The sequence below is a fragment of the Thermobia domestica genome, chromosome 8, assembly GCF_964235325.1.
Source record: "Thermobia domestica chromosome 8, izTheDome1.hap1.1, whole genome shotgun sequence".
Classification (NCBI taxonomy): domain Eukaryota; kingdom Metazoa; phylum Arthropoda; class Insecta; order Zygentoma; family Lepismatidae; genus Thermobia; species Thermobia domestica.
The window spans coordinates 4,423,520-4,445,170 of record NC_137461.1 but is presented as its reverse complement, the minus strand read 5'-3'; the positions used below and the strand labels follow the sequence as shown (position 1 = coordinate 4,445,170).

General features: G+C 34.3%; 1 protein-coding gene across 2 annotated transcripts in view; it reads left to right on the top strand.

The window, feature by feature from the left end:
- The window catches only part of pasha (microprocessor complex subunit partner of drosha), an 86,379-nt gene extending 71,500 nt beyond the window's left edge, over positions 1-14,879 (top strand). For both annotated transcript variants that reach the window (XM_081768027.1, XM_081768028.1), the window contains exons 12-13: positions 1,761-1,955; positions 7,306-14,879. In XM_081768027.1, coding sequence (XP_081624153.1) covers positions 1,761-1,955; positions 7,306-7,398 — 288 coding nt within the window. In that variant the 3' untranslated portion in view covers positions 7,399-14,879. The remainder of the gene's footprint in view (positions 1-1,760; positions 1,956-7,305) is intronic.
- The last annotated feature ends 6,772 nt before the right edge of the window (positions 14,880-21,651 follow it).

The following is a 21,651-nucleotide window of genomic DNA, read 5'->3' as shown; positions in this document are numbered from 1 at the left end:
GTGTTGCTGACAAAAATATATGGATTTCAATTGATGAAACTTGGGATATTCTAGGACGTTCCATTGCCAACGTTGTAATTGGAACTTTTGGAGGGGAAGAAGGCAAGAAGGCACACAAACATTTTTGATTGCATCAGAAGTTCTGGAAAAGTAAATGGCACGGCAATTGCACAGGTTTTTACAAAATCGCTGAGTATTCTGTGGCCAGAATGTGTAAAATACGATAAGGTCCTTCCTTTTGTCACAGACATAGATACATGAAAAGTGCAGCAAAACCCCTTAAGGTTCTATTCCCACGTATGCTGCATGTCACCTATCTGGCACTCGCGCTACATAGAATTGCAGAGGAAGTTCGTTTTCATTTTCCTGAGGTTGACCTTCTTGTGTCAAATGTGAAAAAGATATTTCTGAAAGCTCCCTCACGCACAAGTGCGTTTCGCGAATTAACCCCTGAACTTCCGCTTCCACCACAGCCTGTCTTAACGAGATGGGGTACATGGTTACAGCTTTTTTCTATTATGCTAACAACTTTGAACCCATCAAAAGAATCATTGATACTTTTGATGAGGATGATGCGTCTTCAATTAAGGTTGCTCAAAGTTTACTTAAGAAGAATTCCTTGGAAAAGGAGTTAGTCTTCATTGCATCACATTTTGCAAAGTTACCAGATGTTATTGCCAAGCTTGGAAAAAAAAAAGAAGAAAGAAAAAAGAAAAGAAAGAAAGAAAAGAAAAGACTCTCGCTAGTTCTCTGAAAATCTTCAATGATACTCTCAACGATCTGTGTTGTACCTGGTGACAAGGGCGAGTACATTCGACGTAAGTGTGATCGTGTTGTAAGTGCTAATCCAGATTTGGGAAAATGGAAGGAGATGCTACACTAGTGTTATGGAAGGTGATGCTGATACAACTGTTGACATTGTCATGGATCCTTCCCAAATTACATGTTTCAAGTATGCTCCAGCGACATCTGTAGATGTGGAAAGATCATTTTCACATTTAAAGCGGATTCTTTCTTACAGGAGACAAAGTCTTTCCTTTGAAAATCTTAAAAAGATGTTAATAATTTCAGAGAACAAAAATATGAAAAACCTTTCGTAAGTGAAAACAAACTGCTAGTGTAGTATAAAATGACTTCACTTTAGTATTTCTTGTGCTTTGAATGTTTGTGCTAATGTAACCGCGTGTGAATAAAATGTGATATTATTTTTAAGTTATTGTTTCATTGTTACTACTGAAGAATGGTGAATGAATTGTTAGATGTCGTCCCTTCACGGGTTGCGCAAGTTTCCAGAATTTTAAGTGGTAAGTACAAAGTGCAAAATAAAACATTTTATTCGATTAGTAAACGAATTATAGCCTATTATAGCTTTCATATATTTTAGTATCTATTTTTCCCCCCCAAAGTTCGTGATTGCTTGTTTATTTTATTTTACCATTTTACCTGCCATTTTTGGGTGTTTATTTTGCAATTTTGCCAACCATTTTCGGGCTTTTATTTCGCGATTAATTCTGGGCTTTAGACATGAAAGGAAGGTTCAATAAATATGCTCTAAAAGTATTACATGTCTAGTTGTAATATTCCTTGATTAGGGTTAGAATTTGTGTAACAACCCTTGTAAAACATTGAGGGAGTACCAGTAGTTTGCAGTGGATAATGGATATAGAAAAGGGTAATTCTTACGACAAACAGATAAAGAAATAGAATCGATTGGTCACACAGTTTTCAAAGACTATATAAAGCATTGTTTTACTTTTCAGTCCCTTCATCCTCATATTACAAGTTGGGGATCTTTGTTGCGTTTGTACGGAAATCACTCAGTGAAGAGTATCAAAGAGAAGAAGCTGGAGGAACAAGAAATCACTCTACTTCAAAGTAAAGCGTCCGTCAACTCTCCGAACTTCGCCATTCTTAATAAACTCAAACAGGAAATGACCAAACTCAAGGAAAGGAGGGTAAGTTTTCCATGACTTTTGTGAGTTAACGTCATTGCAGTTAGCAATATATATATATATATATATATATATATATATATATATATATATATATATAATATATATTTCTTCATACTTTTTGTGGTGGGTACACTACATGGGAAAAGTGTAACACCCTTTTGAGGCCAGCCATTCTGAGTGAGGTTTCTCCTGGATTTTCGTTGTTCATACCAAAAAGATGGCGGGATGGTACCTAACATGAAAGTCCCAGGTCACTTTCTTTCTTCATTCCTTTCGTCCTTCCCTTTCCCCGGATAGTGTGCTGGCCGAGGGACGTCATACCTCATAAGCGACAGGCCAAAATGGCCATAGATGCCGAAAGCCTACAAATACAGGATGTTTATTGGTCACGAAAGTCATGAAAATGTCACGAAATCAGAAAACGGTCATAAAAGTCGTGAAAAAGTCACGAAATTTGGGCTTTTAGGTCACGATTTTTTTTAAAATGTACAAATATAAGTGCAGACCGGAATTATTTTTCTATAAAACGTCAAAATTCACCACCAAAAATATCTATAGTCGCTTTAGACGATACCAAATCGCAACCAAAGTATGCTTCTATCGCATGTATGAAAATTCGACCTAATTCGCACCCAAATTCGCACTTGAGAATGTTACGAAATTTTATGGTTTGGTAAAGAAAAGGTCACGAAAAAGTCACGAAATTTCACGTTGAAATTTTAGTAGACACCTTGAAATACAATTCCCTAATCCTTTAATTTTTTGTGAAAATCCCGTAAGAATTTATTCAAAACATCACAGTTACTAATAAATATTTCAAATATTAAATTTTCAGTTCTACAAGTATTTACTTAAGAAAAATTCTTAATTTGATAAGTTATATTAAATAGCTTTTCCTTACCAAAAAAAAAAAAAAAAAAAAAAAAAATGAATCTAACGATGAAATTCCAAGCTGAAACAGCGAGAAGCACTTCTCGCAGTCAATTAAAGGTCCCAAGAATATATTCCATATCCACATAATCTCCCTCTACTGAAACCAGAAGTGGCAAAAATCAACCACTTTCGGTTTTAACGTTGATTGGTATAGGGTAAAAGCGGTAAAAGATAGCGTAAAGCGTTTTCTGCAGTAAATTAAGCGTCCCAAGAATGTATTCCATCTACACTCTAATCGATATATTGAAATGCTAGGCTTATATGTTTGTGAACAAAAAAAAAAGTTAATATGTTTGTGGCCAATTCGTGTGACAATGGTATATCGGAAACCACAAGCTCTAGAAAAATGCCGTTTTCACTGATTGATTGCAAATTTTGTGTAGATTGTTAAGTTCTAATTGAATATATAAACAAATAGGTCGTTATTTCTTTATTATATTTTTTAGGGGTGCACTGAAAATATTAAAATTTTTTAAAAAAATAATGTATCATATCCTATGAGTTATACATTCCAACACCACACATTTGTATACGGGGTTAGTATATCTCTCCGGCGTTTGTTTCATGGACAAATGATAATGAAGAACGAAGGATAACCATTTCTCCAGTCTAAGATGAATCGTCATTGTTTGGAGTGTTTTGTCCAATGAACACCATATATCATTGACATTATAATTAATTGTGTGTGTAATGTGTTTACGTATTACATACTGCATGCAAGAAGAAAGAAAACACTGGTAATATATGAATTAGAAACTCCAACTGGAAGTAGGCTCAGATCTTGCAAATAGTGCGAGACATGGAAAAAATGTCCCCTTTATTGTACCCCTTGCCGATTTTTATTAAAACGTCCTTCACCTTGTGTCTGTAAAGGGACATGTACAGATGTGAGGAATGACGAGATGGTTCATGGTCATATGTGAATAATGCGCTGGGTTCAGAGCGCAGGTTCAGCTAGTCTCTATTAAAACCGGAAGTAGTAGAAAGTACTACCAGTCCTGGTTTCAGTATTAAATGGGAAATTCTCACGCCATACAATCCAAACTCCATGTTGTGGTGTACACTTCATACTGCTACTTGTTTTGGTGTGTCCTGTTAAGTTGTAATTAGTGGTTCCGCTACCAAACTTGAAGCAGCTTACTGAGCTGTTTCTCGAAATTTAATTACCAATTTGGTTACATAATTTTACTGGAAGTTGAAACACTTAAGAATATGATCTCTTCATAAGACAATAAAATCTAGTGCAACTAAGGAAGAATATTCGAAAAAATATTAGAAATATTTAGCATACTCCATTCATTTAGTTGAAGCATGGAGGAAAGTAAAGTGGAATTTAATATATATATAAATATCCCTTAGTTCTGTGAGCAATCAGACGTCAGTAGGTTAATTGTTATGTCATCCTCATGTATGATGTAATACTTGTCGTTTTTATATAAAAAATATTTATTTTTTACACAGTAAATAGTTAAGCTCTAACTATGTTAGAGGTTCACTCGTTTGTTTCGCATTTCTGCCCGAGGCTTCTAGTTGTATCTTAAACTAAATTCCTGTCCCAACAACCCTTAGGAGACCAGAGCCTACTAGTTGGCTTGTAGCACTCATTCCTTTGGAGAGATGTGTGGTCAGCACATTGGCTTCCTTCGCCGTCAATGCTGGCTTTCGAGACTAGAGTTCGTTTCTTCTTTCTTTCAAGTAACTCGTCAATTGTTCTCACGACGCTGGGTGGACATCGTAATGTCAACATCATCCTGATGAGTACAAACGTTCACCTATATTTTCTCTGACCAGACCCGGCATTCCTTGACTTAAGTTGTAGTTACTAAAGCTAGTTCCGTGGTTATGTAGAACACTAAGGACTGTGACTTGTAATGTCATTCATATCTGAATAATACGTATCATGGGCGCATTATTTGTGACATTCTAGATTGGAAATTGCGTTATCGAAAATTACGTGAGTGAAAATGAAATATGTAATTTTACGTCCTATTGTTATGGAGTCCTGTAGCTCCCTTTAGGCTAAAGAATATAGATGACTAATGAAAATAAAGGATCATAAAATAATTGGTTGAACGGGAATGGGGTAGGAAACGAGAGAACCTTTAGAAAATTCACAGACACGATGTTGTCCCCCACAGATTCACAGGGCCTGAGGTAGCTTTTTTCAAAAGGCAAAGGAACGAGGTTCTCTTTCTTCAATCAGGAGAAACACCATAACAGTGAATTAATTGTAGTGCTTCTTGTGTGAAGTGAAGGCGCTAATAAAACAGCTCATCGTGGAAATCTCGAAAGATTATTAACGAAAATATCGTATTAATGCTCCACGATATTTTGGACAAGATAGTAATAATAACACTCTCCTACTGATAATAAAATTCCATTGCTGAATTGTTTTAACAATTATTTCCTCACTTATTGCAGTAACAAATAAGATGAAAAGCTTCTTCCATACTGTTTGGTGCACATTTATTTTACTATTTCAGAAATTAGGATAAAGTTCATTCTCATCTGACAATTTTTCAATTTTAATTTTAGAATAGGAAATAAGATAATGTAAATACACAGATTGTGCCTTTCTTGCTAGTAACTTAGTGAATAGTAGAGGCATACAGAGAAGTGGTAGAAACTGAGGAAAACTAACAAGGTTTTATCGAGTAATTTGTCATTGAGAATTGCCAAATCCTCCTCCAGTATTTTCTTTTCCTATGCCTGGAATCCAAAATCTGGTTGTATGTCTATTTTAGTACTTAAGAAAAATAAATTATCTTCTTTTGAAAATGTCGTAATTCGAGACGCTAGTGGGGGCGCGGTGGCTCAGTGGTAGAGCGTTCACCTCCGGCGCTTGGGGTCCCTGGTTCGATCCCAGCTCGCGCCGTGTGGACTTTGTGGTGGACAAACACCGTGCTTGTGGGTTTTCTCGGGGTTCTCCCGTTTCCTCCCACTTTCTTCATTCCATCATTTCACTCATTTCTCATTATCACCGTCTTCTTTAGCCTAACCGGCATAACCGTGGGACGTTAAACTTAAAGATTTCATTTTTTTTTCTAGACGCTAGTGTACTGACAATAATAGTTTTTAAAAAAATCGTTTCTGAAGTGATAATCGTAGAAGTAAAATATGAGGTGCCGCAGGGTTCTGTTCTGTGTCCGGTATTATATTTAATAATGATAAATGATTTGCCTCTAAATACAAATGCCAAAATGCCACATCAATTCTATACGCGGATGATATTACCCTACTTAATATAAATACAAGCTTTGAAGAAGTTTATATAGAAGCTCAAGGCGCATTAGCAAAGGCAGTGACTTGGTTTAAAAGAAATGGTTTTGTGCTAAATCGAAATAAAACAAAAATAATATTAATAATAATCTTTAGTCTCAGTCGCTGCAATGATAAAGAAAAAATGAAATGAAATCTTTGAGTTTTACGTCCCACGGTTATGCCGGTTAGGCTAAAGGAGACGGTGATTATGAGAAATGAAGAAAGTGGGAGGAAACGGGAGAACCCCGAGAAAACCCACGCACACGGTGTTTGTCCACCACAAAGTTCACTTGGCGGGAGCAGGGTTTGAACCCGAGACCCCAAGCACCAGAGGTGAACGCTCTACCACTGAGCCAATGATAAAGAAGACTATGATGAAACTGAGGTTAAATTTCTTGGTATATGTGTAGACAATCAACTAACTTGGGAACAACATGTCAAAGATGTATGTACAATGCTCACCCGAGTGGTTTTTCTGTTAAGAAAGCTGAAAGGTACAGTTCCCTATGAGTATATGAGGAATTCATATTTTGCATTTTTTTCGCAGTATAATTGGATATAGGATTCTGCTTTGGGGTAACACATGATGTCCTAGTTTTGCAAAATAAAGCTATCGGAATTATTGTTGGAACACATGATAAAGAACACTGTAAACCACCATTTATCGGCTTAAGATAGTGACACTAGTTAATGTATATATTTATCACTTTACACTAAGCAAAACCTTGTAAATATGACACTTGGGGATGAAGTACATACATATAATACTAGATGGAGTAAAAAAATTGATGTATCCTTTACTAGAGTATCGAAGATCAAAAATAGTTATTTAGTTATAGAATTGAAGCTGTTTAATAAACTAACAACCTCCATACAGCAGCTGCCGTTTAAAGTTTATAATAAAAAAGTTACATGATTGGTTAATAGCGAATCCATTTTACTCGATTCAAGAGTTCAGTGAATGTGAAGGAACTATGTCATAATTTGCAGCGTCACTTTATTCTAATATTATTAGGCTGTTCAGATTCTATTAACCAGCTACTATGTTATGATTTCTTTTTATTTCCTTATATCTATATGTATATCTCAGTCGGATGTTGTCTATTGCTTGTAAAGCTCAATGTCAATTAAATATTGTGTTCTGTTCCATTGCCAGGCCGCTGTGCAGCCTATAGGCAAGTTTATTCCGCCAGATGATGTAGGTCTTCCGTCTTCATCAGGAGCTGATCTTAACAACGTGGATCTCTGATGGGTGTTTCTACTTCCGAATTCTAAAATCAGGACTAACATTCTCAGCGGTATCTACGTAATCGTTCCAGTTTGTCACCACAATCTCAGCATTGCTCACATATTGTTACCATGTGTATAAAATCGTTGCGGAAAAGAAGACGTATTTCTATTTTTAATTTTTAAGGAAACAAATGTCAAGCTGGCAGCCATTTATGAAATTTAGGATCCTGAAATATAAGATATTATCGCCATATTTATGGTTGTAACTTATAATTGCAATAGTGTTGTGAACATTATCCTCAGAGTCGCAGTGATAATATGTGTGTATGCGTGTGTGTGTGTGTGTATGTATATCATATTTATTGTTCGAGCACGATTATTAATAAGGGTCATATGGGAAAATTATTATTATTGATGAAATATGTTACCTAACAATGAAATGAAAAAGAGTGCAGTATTTATATTTAATTTTTCGTTTTGTCATTTTTGACATTTTCATTAATGGGTCGTAACATGCTTTAATCTAAGATGAAATCCAATAGTTCGTTACGTCTGAGCCTTACAATGATTACAAAAGTCTACTTCTTATGTAATGTACTGAATTTTTTCATAAAACTTAATTTCCTTCTAGTATATAGTACTAAATACCACCCAGGGACATGTTATTGCTGCCAAACCTAAAGATCGATGTTTTAAAAATAATTGTTTTACCTCGTACTGTTATGTAGTTATTCTCATGTGTGCAGATTTCTAAAGAAGTTCATGTTAAACATGCCGTGTAAAGGTTATAGACTATTTTAAATGTTTGTGACCATGATAAGGGAGACTGTGTGATACTGTGTATGTACAATATGTATATGTAGTGAGAATTATGGAACTTTTTCTTTTTCTTGCTTGGGTAAAGGTGCGATTATTTTTTAATTTTAATTTCAGTTCGCGCTTTAGTGTAAAATAATGCATGAATGTAAAGCTTATTTTACGTATACAACATTCTTTCCGGATTTTCGTAGTTTTAAAGTACAGTCTAAGGCACATATTTGTAGAATGTTACAAACATTTGCCACGATATTGTAGGAATAGTTAAAAAAAGCTCATATGGACCTGTGGTCGGAAGTTCATAGTTTCGTACTTATAGGATGTCGAAAACGTGAAAAAAAAAAAAAAAAGAGAGAGAGAGAGAGAACTGTAAAGGTCCGTAGTTCCACTATTATAGGACCGATTGTAGTGAGTTCAAGACATCACTGAGAACTAGTATGTGAACTATCCAAATATCCAGCTTCAGTACTTACACAATCATTATTTGAGAGGCTATTTGGAAATACTTTGGAGAAGAAAGGAGGAGAGAGAGGGGGTCTCTTTACCTGACACGATTATAGGATAAGAAGGTGTATATTGGGTGGCCTAACTGCAGGGCGTTAGCTGTCGCAATTTTTTTGATGCGGAGTGTATAATTTTGTCTCTCAACCGAGTCGTAAGCCATTTTAGAGAGGTTGTTTGGGAGTACTTGATCACTTTCCACCTACCTCTCTAAAATTTGATGTGCAAGTACTAGAGCATTCTTAAACATGGATATTTGGATAGTTCACATACCAGTTCCTTAGTGATGTCTTGATCTGACTGCAATAGGTCCCATAGTAATGGAGTTACGAACTTCTAAAGTTCACTTGTTTCACGTTTTCGGCACCCTATAACTCCTAAACTGTCCTCTTTTGATCACAGGTCCATATGAACTTTTTTTTTTTCGTATTTTGATATGAGGAATCTGTACCCAAAATATTGTGACACGTTTTTGTAACACCCTATATATATATATGTGTGTATGCATGTATAAAATATGGCTTCAGGTATACGTCTGGCTTACAGTTAATATGATTGGGTAGAAAACAGCACGAAAGCGATTATGTATTGAAGTAGAAATTCATGATTCCTTTGTGTGTACGAGGCCTCTCCAAAGATTTTTTGCCCCTCATCATTAGACTTAGGGACAATATGCGGTAAAAATGATCAAAATATTCACTAAAATACGCAGTACAGAGGTGAATATACGAGGTGTGATCAAAAATACGGTGAATAATTTTATTAGAAATAAAGTAATAATCTTACATGGAATTTGATTTAGTCTCCTTCAAAGTAGTGTCCTTGGCTAGCAATGTACTTATTCCAACGTTGAATCCATGACTGGAAACATTTTTGGAAGGCCTCTTTTGGAAGGGCGTTCAGCTGCTCTGTTGTGGTCCCCTGAATGTCAGCAATGGTATCAAAACGTGTTCCTTTAAGCACGGTTTTAATTTTGGGAAAGAGACCGAAGTCACATGGTGCTATATTTGGAGAGCACAGCGAATGTGAACAGACAGGAATATTTTTTCGGCCAAAAACTCGCGGATCAAAAGCAAGTTGTATCATGGCTCTTTTTCGTGATGAAGAAGAAAGCCATTTGGTCATTTAATCGGCGGTAAAATGCTTTTCAGGGACCCATACGAGATGTTTAGTTCTTCGGACAGCTCTCGAATAGTCATTCGCCTGTTTGAACAAATCGTTTGTGCCATTTTTTGTACATCTTCGTCTGTTTTTGACGTCGAAGGACGTCTCGATCTTTGCTCGTTTTCAACCAACTCCTTGCCGCTTTTGAATCGCTTATACCACTTGTAAACAGCCTTCAATGCCACCGCTTCATCAGCATGCAGTGATATTGACATTTCGTAAGCTGCTTTTTTTTAAGCTTAGAACAAAACTTAATGTTGGTATGCGACAGACACTCTTAACACGTCCTCACTCTTCTGCCTCTGGAAGCCAACTAACATGTCACAACTTGTTCAAACTCGACACTGACTGTACCAAAGGTTTAGGCTACCGGGGTTACTAGTTGAATTGGATACAACATCGATAGATGGCACTGTGCAACTACTTTCACTGTACTTTTTGATCATACCTTGTACAATCATCCCATTCTACGTAGTGCGTACCAAAATTACGTACCGTTTTGGTATAATTCAAAATTTATTAAACTGCTAAATTGTTTTTCTTTGAGTGATATGGGTCAAAAATACAATTTTATAATCTTTGCTCATCGTAGACTATAATCAGGATATTCATTTTGGCGACTCTTCATATTTTTCGCTTGTAACTGCCTTTCGCTATTAATATATTAAGCAAAATTAGCTTTTTCTTTTTAAAAGTTGCTCTTTCTTTTATCATATTTCTGATAATTCGATTTTTGGTTTCTGTACATTACATAATTTGCCAAGTAATAAATCAGTACCGAAGGTAAATATTTACGATATCAGAATCAATTATGAGTAATTTGATCAAGGTTGAGTAAACACTAATTACGACACTCGTGCATGAATTGCAGAAGTCAAAAATATATGCTTTTAATATTGCCAGCTAGTTTATGTGGATCGTGTTTCATTTATTGTATCCAAAGTACAAGGTTTACACAGAATATGTACTATTTTTAAAATTTTATGTAATTGGAAAGTATGTCATATGATTTTGCTTTTGACGTCTCTGAAATACTCTTTCAACCTAAGTTCTCTTCTTGTATTTCGTAGACACGAATGAGAGGATTGTAGCGTATTCTTAAGAGCACAAATATGAATTCTGCTTCTGTTCTCGTTCATCAATATGAAAACATAGTACAGGGCTAGCGTAAATAATTCATTCATTTTGAAAAGACTACAGTTTCAAAAGTATTACTCTCACCAAGTTTATACACCCTCTACAAATGTTCAATATGGGCCCCTTTGGTGACACGACACACGTCCAGACGATACTCGAGCACATTCCATACATTTCGTAGCATAGTCCTGTCAATTGTCTGTACTGCAGCATTGATGCGTTCTTTGAACTCGTTTTAAGGATTGCGGTAGTAGGGGTACGTAAAGAAGGTCCTTAACGTGCCCCCCACAAGAAGAATTCAGAGCACGTTAAATCAGGAGATCTAAAAGACAACACAACCGACCAATGTTCTTGAATTCCCGATACCAGCGCAAAATGGTTTGTTTACATGACGGTTCTTTTCTATGTTTTTTTTTTCTGAAAGCGCGATGTACAGCTATAACAGACGAGCATCTGGCATATTCAAGCACGCATTTCTTTTTTTTTTTTTTCTTTCTTTCTTTCATTCTTTCTTTCCCTCCATTTTCAACAGGTATTAAGCTCGTACTACCACACTACCACACCTGATCGGAAAGATAATAGAGTCATGCTGCCACACAATACAAACTTGGTGAGATTGTGGTTCTTTTTATGTACCTTTCATGTGTGTACATGTAATACTTTTGAAAATATAGCCTTTTCTTAATGAATGACTCATTTGTGCTAACCCTGTAATTTATTAGTAAAAATAATTTTAAAAAGTAACTTTTTTTCAAAATTCAAGTTAATATTATTATTTCGTACCAAAAAATAGCCATTTTGATTAAAAAAACCTATATTAATGAAACCAAAAGAAAATATACAGTAAACTAAAGAAAATCAATAACTCTTTCACAATATTATTATTATTTGTCATTGTAAGTAAAGATGTAAGTTTATGATATGTATTGAAGTAGGAAAATTATATTCTGAAGACTAGAATTTTCAGGTTGTGATTAGACCATGAGTATAAAAGTGTGCCAGAAGTGTCTGATGCTCCAAATGCATTTATTATTATTATTATTATTATTATTATTATTATTATTAATGAGTGTAATGCAAGCACACAAAAATTGGCGAAGTTTCATAATGATTTAATATGATTATCGTTTTATGTTAGCTAATCATGTTTGTCATTTTCATTAATTATTAAGTGGAACATGAGCAATCCTAAATGGTCCAAATACTGTATTATTATATCTTGAAGCACATGGTAAGATCTTATAATAGGAAACTATGTTTTTCTTATCTTTTTTTTTCTTTTTATCTTTATTTATTTATTTTTTTGTATTTTATCAGTCTGTTTTCTACGTAGTGAAGAACAGACATTTAAAATTGTATCCTTAGTAAACTAAGCAAATTAAATCCTATTATTGTTTCACAAATCAAAAATAGATTACTTGTGTGTAAATACCAAGAATAACTTGTTTCTGGGATTCATTGTAAACGTTCTCAGAATTAGAATTAAATTTTGTTTATCATCTAGGTTTACTAAATTGTATTATAGCTTTGATTACCAGTAGCTTTATGTTCCAATTCATTTAGAAACCGCAATATTGTGAAAAAGGTAAAAAAAAAAAAAAAAAAGTAAGAAAAGGTGAAAAAGGTCAGTGTTATGTGTAACAAAAAGTATCTCAATGCAGCTGTTTACTTCTGTTCATATTTTATTGTTCTGGTATTGAAGGACTGCCTAACATCAGTATGGCTGAAACGCCTGTTTTTGTCGTAGGCTTAATCCTGATGGAGACCCATACGATTAAAAATTTGAACTATAGTTTCTTCGTGTAGCATCGATCTGGAAAGTAACTTTTAGACTTTAATCAAAAATAAAATGCATATCTTTCCTCCTCGGGCTCTTCTCATGTAGTCATTCTACCGTCATCAGTAATATATCATAGTATCTTTTTAACCCAAGGGACATAGCCGCGATGTAATTTGTTTAATTTTAAGATTAATCTAAAAGTACTTAAATGTAATTGACAGCGATTAGTTGAAAGTGAATATCATTAGTTGATTCATGGTGATAAGATGGAAACGTTACTTCGACTTTCATGTTTCAGGAAAAGGTGTAGGAAGATACAGGTTGATAAATCAAAAGGGGGAAGTATTTTCAATAGAAATAATAGATATTTTAATAGTTGCTCGTTGCTGATTTTGGTCAGCGTAGTCGCTTTTTATTTGTCTTTTTCACGAAAGGTTATTTGCGAGGGAGAGGTCGCTATCCTTACCAAGTGCAATCCTATAGTTATAATTTACAGCTTCAGAAGTCCTGGGGGAGGGGAGAATTTCTCTTGGCTCCGTAGTTAATTAAATACACAAGTAGTTATTGAACCTAGACCCACAGCAAACCTGGAAGTCGAGACAACGTGAAAGTGGTAACCACTTTGGTAATGTAAACTGCAGAAAAAAAATTAATGTCCAACACTGTTGTGTAAATTAGTGGACCTCCCTTATTTCCTTAGCGTTGTAACTACTAGTATTGTCAACAAGCAAACTAACAAATTACCATTACCTGCCAAATATTTCGCACAAAATACATCAGGGACTGTTATTAGCTATCAATATATTAAGGGCCAACTTATTAGAGAGAATGACTGAGAAAGGCAATCGCTGTTAATTACTGAGGTAACTCCTCTTCGTGTGTACTCACTTTGGATGTATCTATGACTGGATAAGTAATAAAATTTCACCAAAGTATATATAGGTATTGATCAGATATTGTTTTTAGTCACAACAATTTTCCGCTTAAACTAGTAAGAAATCGATTTTCTATTTACATACACGATACAAATAAATCCGTGTTTTGATGACAAGATAATTTGCTAGATACGCATTTTAAGTTAGAAGTGTGTTTAATTTTTAGTTTGAATTGTGAATCAATAATCATTAAACTCAGAAAGTGCTCTCTAACACTATGAAGACCAAGGTCAAAATAGTATTTGGGTACGACTAGGAGTATGAAAACTACAGTAGAATCAGTTATGTTTAACTAACTCTATGCCCTATGAAACCCGAAGGTTCAGTGCTGCGTTCGCAAAAGCTCTCCACTGACTTCCGTAACTAAGTTGTTTATTCTTCACCATACTAACATCCAAAATATTTTTATCGCTTTATACAGGATGTTTCAAAACAACACTGACATTTGGGAGGTGATTCCTGACACCAAGATAAGACGAAAAATTTAGACTAATCTGGGTGCACAAATGCCTCCTTTCGGAGTTATAGGCTGCCGAAAACATGAAAAAATGATGCGCAAAGATCCATAGCTCCAAAACTATGGAACCTATCGTAGGAATTAATATGTGCGCTATTCAAAAATACATGTTTCAGAATCCTAAGGTTCTCACGCAACAATTTTTATAGACTCAAATTGGGTACACTCATATAATTTGAAGTACTCACCAACTATCTCTATAAAAAATGCTGTGAAAGTACCACAGGATTCTGAAATTTGGATATTTGAATAGGGCACATGCTAGTTTCTAAGTGAAGTCTTGACTCGACTACGGTACGTCCCATAGTTTTGGAGCTGTGGACCTTTAAGTTCATTTTTCTCATGTTTTCGTCCGCCCATAACTCCGAAAGGAAGCATTTGTGCACCCAGGTTGGTCTATAATTTTCGTCCTATCTTGGTGTCAGAAATCACCTCCCAAACGTTGTCGGTGTTTTTTTTTTTTTTTTTTTTTTTTTTTTTGAAACATCCTGTATATTTTGTACAATCCATATTTCTGATATATTCGTACTATACAATACAAAAGCACTATAAAATAATTTGTTTCAACTTCATACTGAAAACGTTAAAACTGGTATTGAAGTTACTATATCACGTTGTTAATTACGTAGCACTGAAGAAATGCTTTTTTTTTTTTTTTTTTTTTTTTTTTAAAGTAAATAGAAATATCTAATCATTGTTCGCAGCAATTCTCTCTAAAATATGTTGGCTCTTATGTTGGTGTTCATTTTATTTCTAGTCAGAATAATTCATTACAAACTATACAGGCATTAAAGAATATTGACTTTCAATAGGAATAAGCACACATTACTAAATGTTACTTGTGTAAATATCATATAGCCAAATACTGTTTTTCTGGTATAAATTTTGTCTTGAAAAAAAATTGAGTTACATTACTTTTATAGTTCGTACGTGGGTACTGTAGTGTTTCGTTACGTTTATTTATTCAGTTCAATTTTATCACTGTTTTTTTTTTTTTTAATTGCAAATGAAGCCCAGTGTTCTAAGGGGAGCATATTTGTGCTCCGAGGAGTAGCATTTTTTAGTATTTTTCGTTTTCTTTGTAATTTAAGGTGTTGTCCTGTTATGCTAGCAGTTGTCCAACTAACCCAATATCTAATTTTGCCTAAGTGCCTGACATAATAAAAATAATACAAAATTTACCATTTTTCTTTTGCTTACTTATTCATAAGTGAAAAGAAGTAATGAAATACAACTTGCCACAATCATATGTAGAAATTATCATCCATAGAAATTACAGTATTACCAGAATAATGTTTCCCCCAAAATCTAAGTTAAGGCAGCGACTAGAGGAACGAACTCAATTGCATTTAATTACGTATCATGTTTTGGTTCCCCGTGAACTACTTTTTAAATAACATTATTATTTAATTTTAATAGCTGTGTATTTAAACTGTATTGTTTATTAAAACTAAATACAACTATTATTTAAAAAGTAGTTCAGAGGATACCTAAACAACATGATACGTAATCAAATGCAGTTGAGTTCGTTCCTCTGGTCATTGCCTTAACTTAGATTGTGAGGAAAACATTCTGGCAACATTGTAATTTCTATGGATGGCAACACTGAAAATTCTTCAGGTTCATATTTTCTGTTGTAGACTAACATTATCTATGATTGTGGCAAATTGTATTTCATTATTTTGTTTCACTTATGAATAAACACGCAAAAGAAAAATGTTAAATTTTCTATTATTTTTAGTATGTCAGGCTCTTAATAGTCAAATACCTAGTTTCTAGTTCTAGTTTATTGCTCAACTTATTTAGTGATACACAAGTACGTTAACTTGTATTTTTAGATAATTAAGGATTTGATCAGACTACTTTCGATATTAAACCCTTGATATCATTTTGTTGGCACGGACTTGTACAAAGCTAAAGCTTAAGAACAAAATATTTAATGCATATCATAAGCAGCTTAGCAGATTTAAGTTATGAGGGGAAAAAAAAAAAAAAAAAAAAGAGCAGCTGACTTGTTTGCCATAGTAGGAATATTAATCTATTTATTTGTTTGACTCCTCTGAGGTGTAACCTCTTGTAAGCGTACGGTTGGCCTTATATCGCACCAAAAACTCGTAACATTCCTTCAGAAGTTTTGTCTTTTATTATAGATAAGTTCATGTACAATATTATTAATTTTCTTTCAAGTTCATGTACAATATTATTAATTTTCTTTCAAGTTCATGTACAATGTTATTAATTTTCTTTCATCTGGAAAACTTTCAGTAAAGTAAATATATACATATTTCTAAATCACTATCTTTTACAAATAAAAGACTACGACTACTGTTACTGTTTTATGTTGTAATACCTATATTGTGTTACGCGAAAGACAGCTACCTACATAAATTCGAGACACACAACATGAATGTGAGTAGTCCAAAATAAAATAAGTTCTTTACTAAAATTCAATAACTCAATGAGAAAATGTATTGAGTTGATCCTTGATATAATGTATATATAATTGTATTATTTAAAATAAAGCCTTACTTCGTACAACCATTGTAAAATCGTATTAAAGATATCCAGTCTCAAAAGTCAAAAGTGGGTGTAATATGATGAAAATGTGGCAATGAACTATGAATATTATTTTTCATATTAAACCATTGTTGTAACACTATGTCTTGTTGGGCAGAAATAATTTAAAAACCAACCTTGTATATGTAGTTTTTTTTTTTTTTTTTGGTGAAATAATGTTTTCAAATATGATACGTGGATCAGTCAGAAAGTTAGTTGCACTCCTTCGTAATTATTTTCGGTCAAAATCTATTTTTGATGAAACTGTGTGGCAACACTGCAGACATGTAGCTGTATCGTGTGACGTAGCGGCTTTCACGAGGCAAATGGAGGTGTTCTGATAATCAGTCGTGAACATGTCTCGACAGCTGCAAGTGGCGTCCAAATGGGATATGCGTGCAGTGATTCCTTATTTATGGGCGAAAAGGTGTAACTTCACTGAAATTTATCAACAGTTGCATGAAATGTATGGTAAATTGTCCAAAGGCATTGTGCTTTTGCATGATAATGCAAGATCGCATGCAACACAACAAACGTGCACACTTCTGACAAAGTTTAGGTGGGAAGTATGGGATCACCCTCCTTATAGCCCAGACCTTTTACCGTGAGACTTGCATGTGTTTGGTCTCATGAAAGCCGTACTTTCAAAGCAACAATAACACTCGAATGACGAGGTGAAAGCTGCAGCCCAAAAATGGTTACCGGGCATTGGACGGGATTTCTTTTCAGAAGGCATAGAAAAACTTGTACCACGCCTCGACAAATGCTTGAATAAGGGAGGTAATTACGTTGAAACTTAGATTGTGAATGGAACTTTACGATACAAATAAAGTTATTGTAAAACTTATATTCTGTTTTTATTTTCTGAAGTAGTGTAACTAACTTTTTGTCTGACCCGCGTATTTTACATAAGAAGGATTGAGAAAACATATTTAAATGTAAAGATAAAGCATGTAAAGCCAGTGCATTATTTTTAGTATAGACTCTGGCAGCTGTTTGATCTCATTTATTTGGAGAGGTTAATGTAAGTTTAGTTAATGCGTTAAAAGAACTTACAGCACATTTCTCCACGTAAATGATAGAATCATATCAAAGATTATGTTGTAACTTATCATTAAGATGTAGATATTCTTTTATCTTCTAATTGTTTGGTCGATTGATTAATTTTTCACTCATTAACCCTTGTTTGTAAGATCAAGTATAGAACGAATTGAGCTCAGCATTAAAGCAGTACAAAATAATAACATTAAATTGTGTATGAATCAAGTTAGTGTTACGTATGTGACTTTCAGGTTCTTGTTTACTCGCAAACTATACAGATTTGTAGTATAAAATGTATGATTGCATGTTTCGAGTTATGATAAATAGATTGTCAATAGTTCCAGCCACCAAAGACTGCCATTTTTCTTGTGCTTGTTTATTCATAAATGAAAGGAGATAATGAAATGCAACATACCACAATCATAGATAATGTTATTCTACAACAGAAAATATTAACCTGAACAATTTACAGTGCTGGCATTCATAGAAATTACAGTGTTGCCAGAATAATAATTCCCCCAAAATCTAAGTTAAGGTAGCGACTAGATGAACCAACTCAACTGCATTTGGTTATATATCATGTTGTTTTGGTATCCTGTGAGCTACTTATAAGATAATAGTAGTATTTAGTTTATAATAAACAACATAGTGTTAATACGCAGTAATTAAGATTAAATAATAATGTCATTTAAAAAGTAGTTCACAGGATACCAAAACGTGTTACGTAATCAAATGCAGTTGAGTTCGTTCCTCTAGTCACTGCCTTAACTTAGATTTTGGGGGAAATGTTATTCTGGCAACACTGAAAATTCTTCGGGTTCAGTTTTTCTGTTGTAGAATAACATTATCTATGATTGTGGTAAGTTGTATTTCATTATCTCCTTTCACTTATGAATAAACAAGCAAAAGACAAATAGTGAATTCTGTACTATTTTTAGTAAGGCAGGCTCTTAAATTGTACACACAAAGTAGCATTAACAGCTTGGTTATTATTTGTTGCTTCTTACAAATAATTTATTCCATAAAAATAGTAAAGAGAAACCTGTATTTGTTAAAACTGAAAAGAATGGTATAAACATGCCCTTTTCTGTAAAGAGTGTACCTTGAGCTTAGCTATTGTTAAACAGACCTCTTTTATGAGTGCAATATAGACCTCAGTCGAATTGTTATGGTGTGGTAGCTGAAAAGTGTGTCAGAGGAACATCTCAATCATATTTAGTGTGCGTACTGTATTCTTCTGTGATAGACCTTAATTTATATAAAGAAATGAAATAATTAATGGAGCAAATTGTTGTATGTGTAAACCATATAATAAGCAAAACTGACCAGCGAGAAGACATTGTATCATTCAGCCAGTAGAGTTTTTAATGGTGTTCTCAGTAAATGAAATTGCCCTGGTTTACAATAAAAATACTTCTTTAATAACCTCTGTAGTTTTACTTTTAACGTTGCTAGCATATTCTGTAATCTCATTGAGTGAAAACGTAATGCAAAATTTATAGTTATTGTATTACATAAATGTATTATTATTGAAATAACTTGGTTTTCCACAGTAATTACATTACCCTAACGTATGTAAACAGATACCCGAAAAACGAGACGTTCTCCTCTTAAATACCAGTACACAGAAGAAATGATTCCTCATGTTCAATTTAGTATTTACTAGAGCCCCCTTTGGCAGTAGTAGAAAATAAGAACAGAAAGGTAGTCAGCGAGAGAAGTAAAGTCTTAGGAAGATGGGATTAATATGTTGAGGACTTATATCAGAGTAGGGTTAGACCGTGTGGCATAGATGTTGAAGTAAAAAATGAAGGAGGCGAGGATGATAAAGAATTTAGTATTTTTCGGGATGAGTTTGAAAAGGCTATATCCGAAATTAGGAATGGAAAGGCAACCGGGATAGATAATATACTAATCAAACTCATTAAGGATATGAGATAAAAGGGCAAGAAAGAATTGTTCCGACTCTGCAATGAAATACAGGGTGTTTCAAAACAACGACAACGTTTGGGAAGTGATTCCTGACACCAAGATAAGATAAAAAGAATAGACCAACCTGGGTGCACAAATGCTTCCTTTCGGAGTTGTAGGCTGCTGAAAATATGAAAAATTGAATTTTAAAGGTCCGTAGCTTCAAAACTATGCGATCTACCGCAGTCGGGTCAAGACCACTTTGGAAATTATATCTTCGCTGTCCAAAAAATCCATTTTTCAGAATCCTAAGGTACTCCCGCAACAATTTTTATAGATGGAGTTAGGCTACGGGCATTGATTTGAAGTACTCACCAACTACGTATATAAAAATTGTTGCGGAAATACCGCAGGATTCTGAAACACGGATATTGGGATAGCCCACACACAAGTTCCAAAGTGAAGTCTTGACCCGACTACGGTAAGTCTCATAGTTTTGGAGCTCGAGACCTTTGAAATTCAGTTTTTCATATTTTCATTAGCCTATAACTCCGAAAGGAAGCATTTGTGCACCCAGGTTGCTTCATATTTTTGTTGTCTTATCTTAATGTCAAGAATCACCTCCCAAACGTTGTCGGTGTTGTTTCGAAACACCCTGTATATGAAACAGGAGAGTGGCCAGAAGACTTCCTCACGCCGACCATGATACCAATGGCTAAGAAATCGAACCCAGAGAGATGTAAACTCTTAGTGAAAATAGATCTGATCGAATAAATTAAAATCATCCAATTGCTATCAAATCAGACAAAAGTACATTGCAGGTAACTTGATGAGCAAATATTATTTCATCCTTTGTGATACTACAATAAACTGCACACACACACCGATAAGATATTATTAGGCCTTCTCTACATGTACGCAGAAAATGAAGTCAGAGCAGTGGCGGATCCAGGGGGGCAATTCCCCCAGAAGAGGAAACTTTTATTTCATTTTATATATAAAACCCATCCCAGAGTTTGGAGTTTTTAAAAGTAGCTCTAAGTAGCAGTATTACAATCCACCCCCCCCCCCCCAGAAGTCCGTCCTGTATCTGCCCCTGAGTCCGAGTATATTGTAGGCTTTGTGTAAGTACCGGAAGGATCTGCTATCCTAATTTTTGGGAACGGTTGAAGATTTTCTCTTTGGTATGATTCTATTATCTGTATGCCGTATGAAGAATACATTAAAAAAAAAAAAAAAAAAGTAGTCCAAGGAACGAGTTTATACCTAAGCAGCACTGTACTCTTCGAACGTAAGCTAACCTATCCTACATTTGATGTAAAGTTCATTAATTCATTCTTTATTCATCCATTTCTTACATTATCATTCAGAGACCAGTTCATAGGACTTGCCAAATAACATTAAGATATTTCAATATAATTGATATTACATTAATTTTACAGAGTATCACCCAAATATTCATTAATAGCATACTACATTTTGTTACATAAAAAGTTAAACAGTTTATTTTTGAATTTCGGTATGGTTTTGATGTCCTTCAAGTAAGTCAGGAGTTTATTATACAACTTAGTGGACATACGAAGGCCATCTTTCTTTTCTATGCACAGGCTTGGCAGAGTTAAAATTTTATTTGACTGAAAGACCCTTTTGTATGAGGGTTTTGGTGATAGATTAAAAGTACATCTTACTCCCTTTTTCTGTAGACGATAAATAGTAATACTGAAATAGGAAGCTCCCGAGAAAATTATTCCATAACTTAACAAGGATTGAAACTTACCAAAGTACAACAGCAGCAAGGTTTGTCTTGACACAGAACCATATAGTCTATAAATCACAAAACAGATACGGATTATTGTGTTATTTAGGTAAGTAATATGCGAATCCCATGTAACTCCATTGCTTATTGTAACTTTA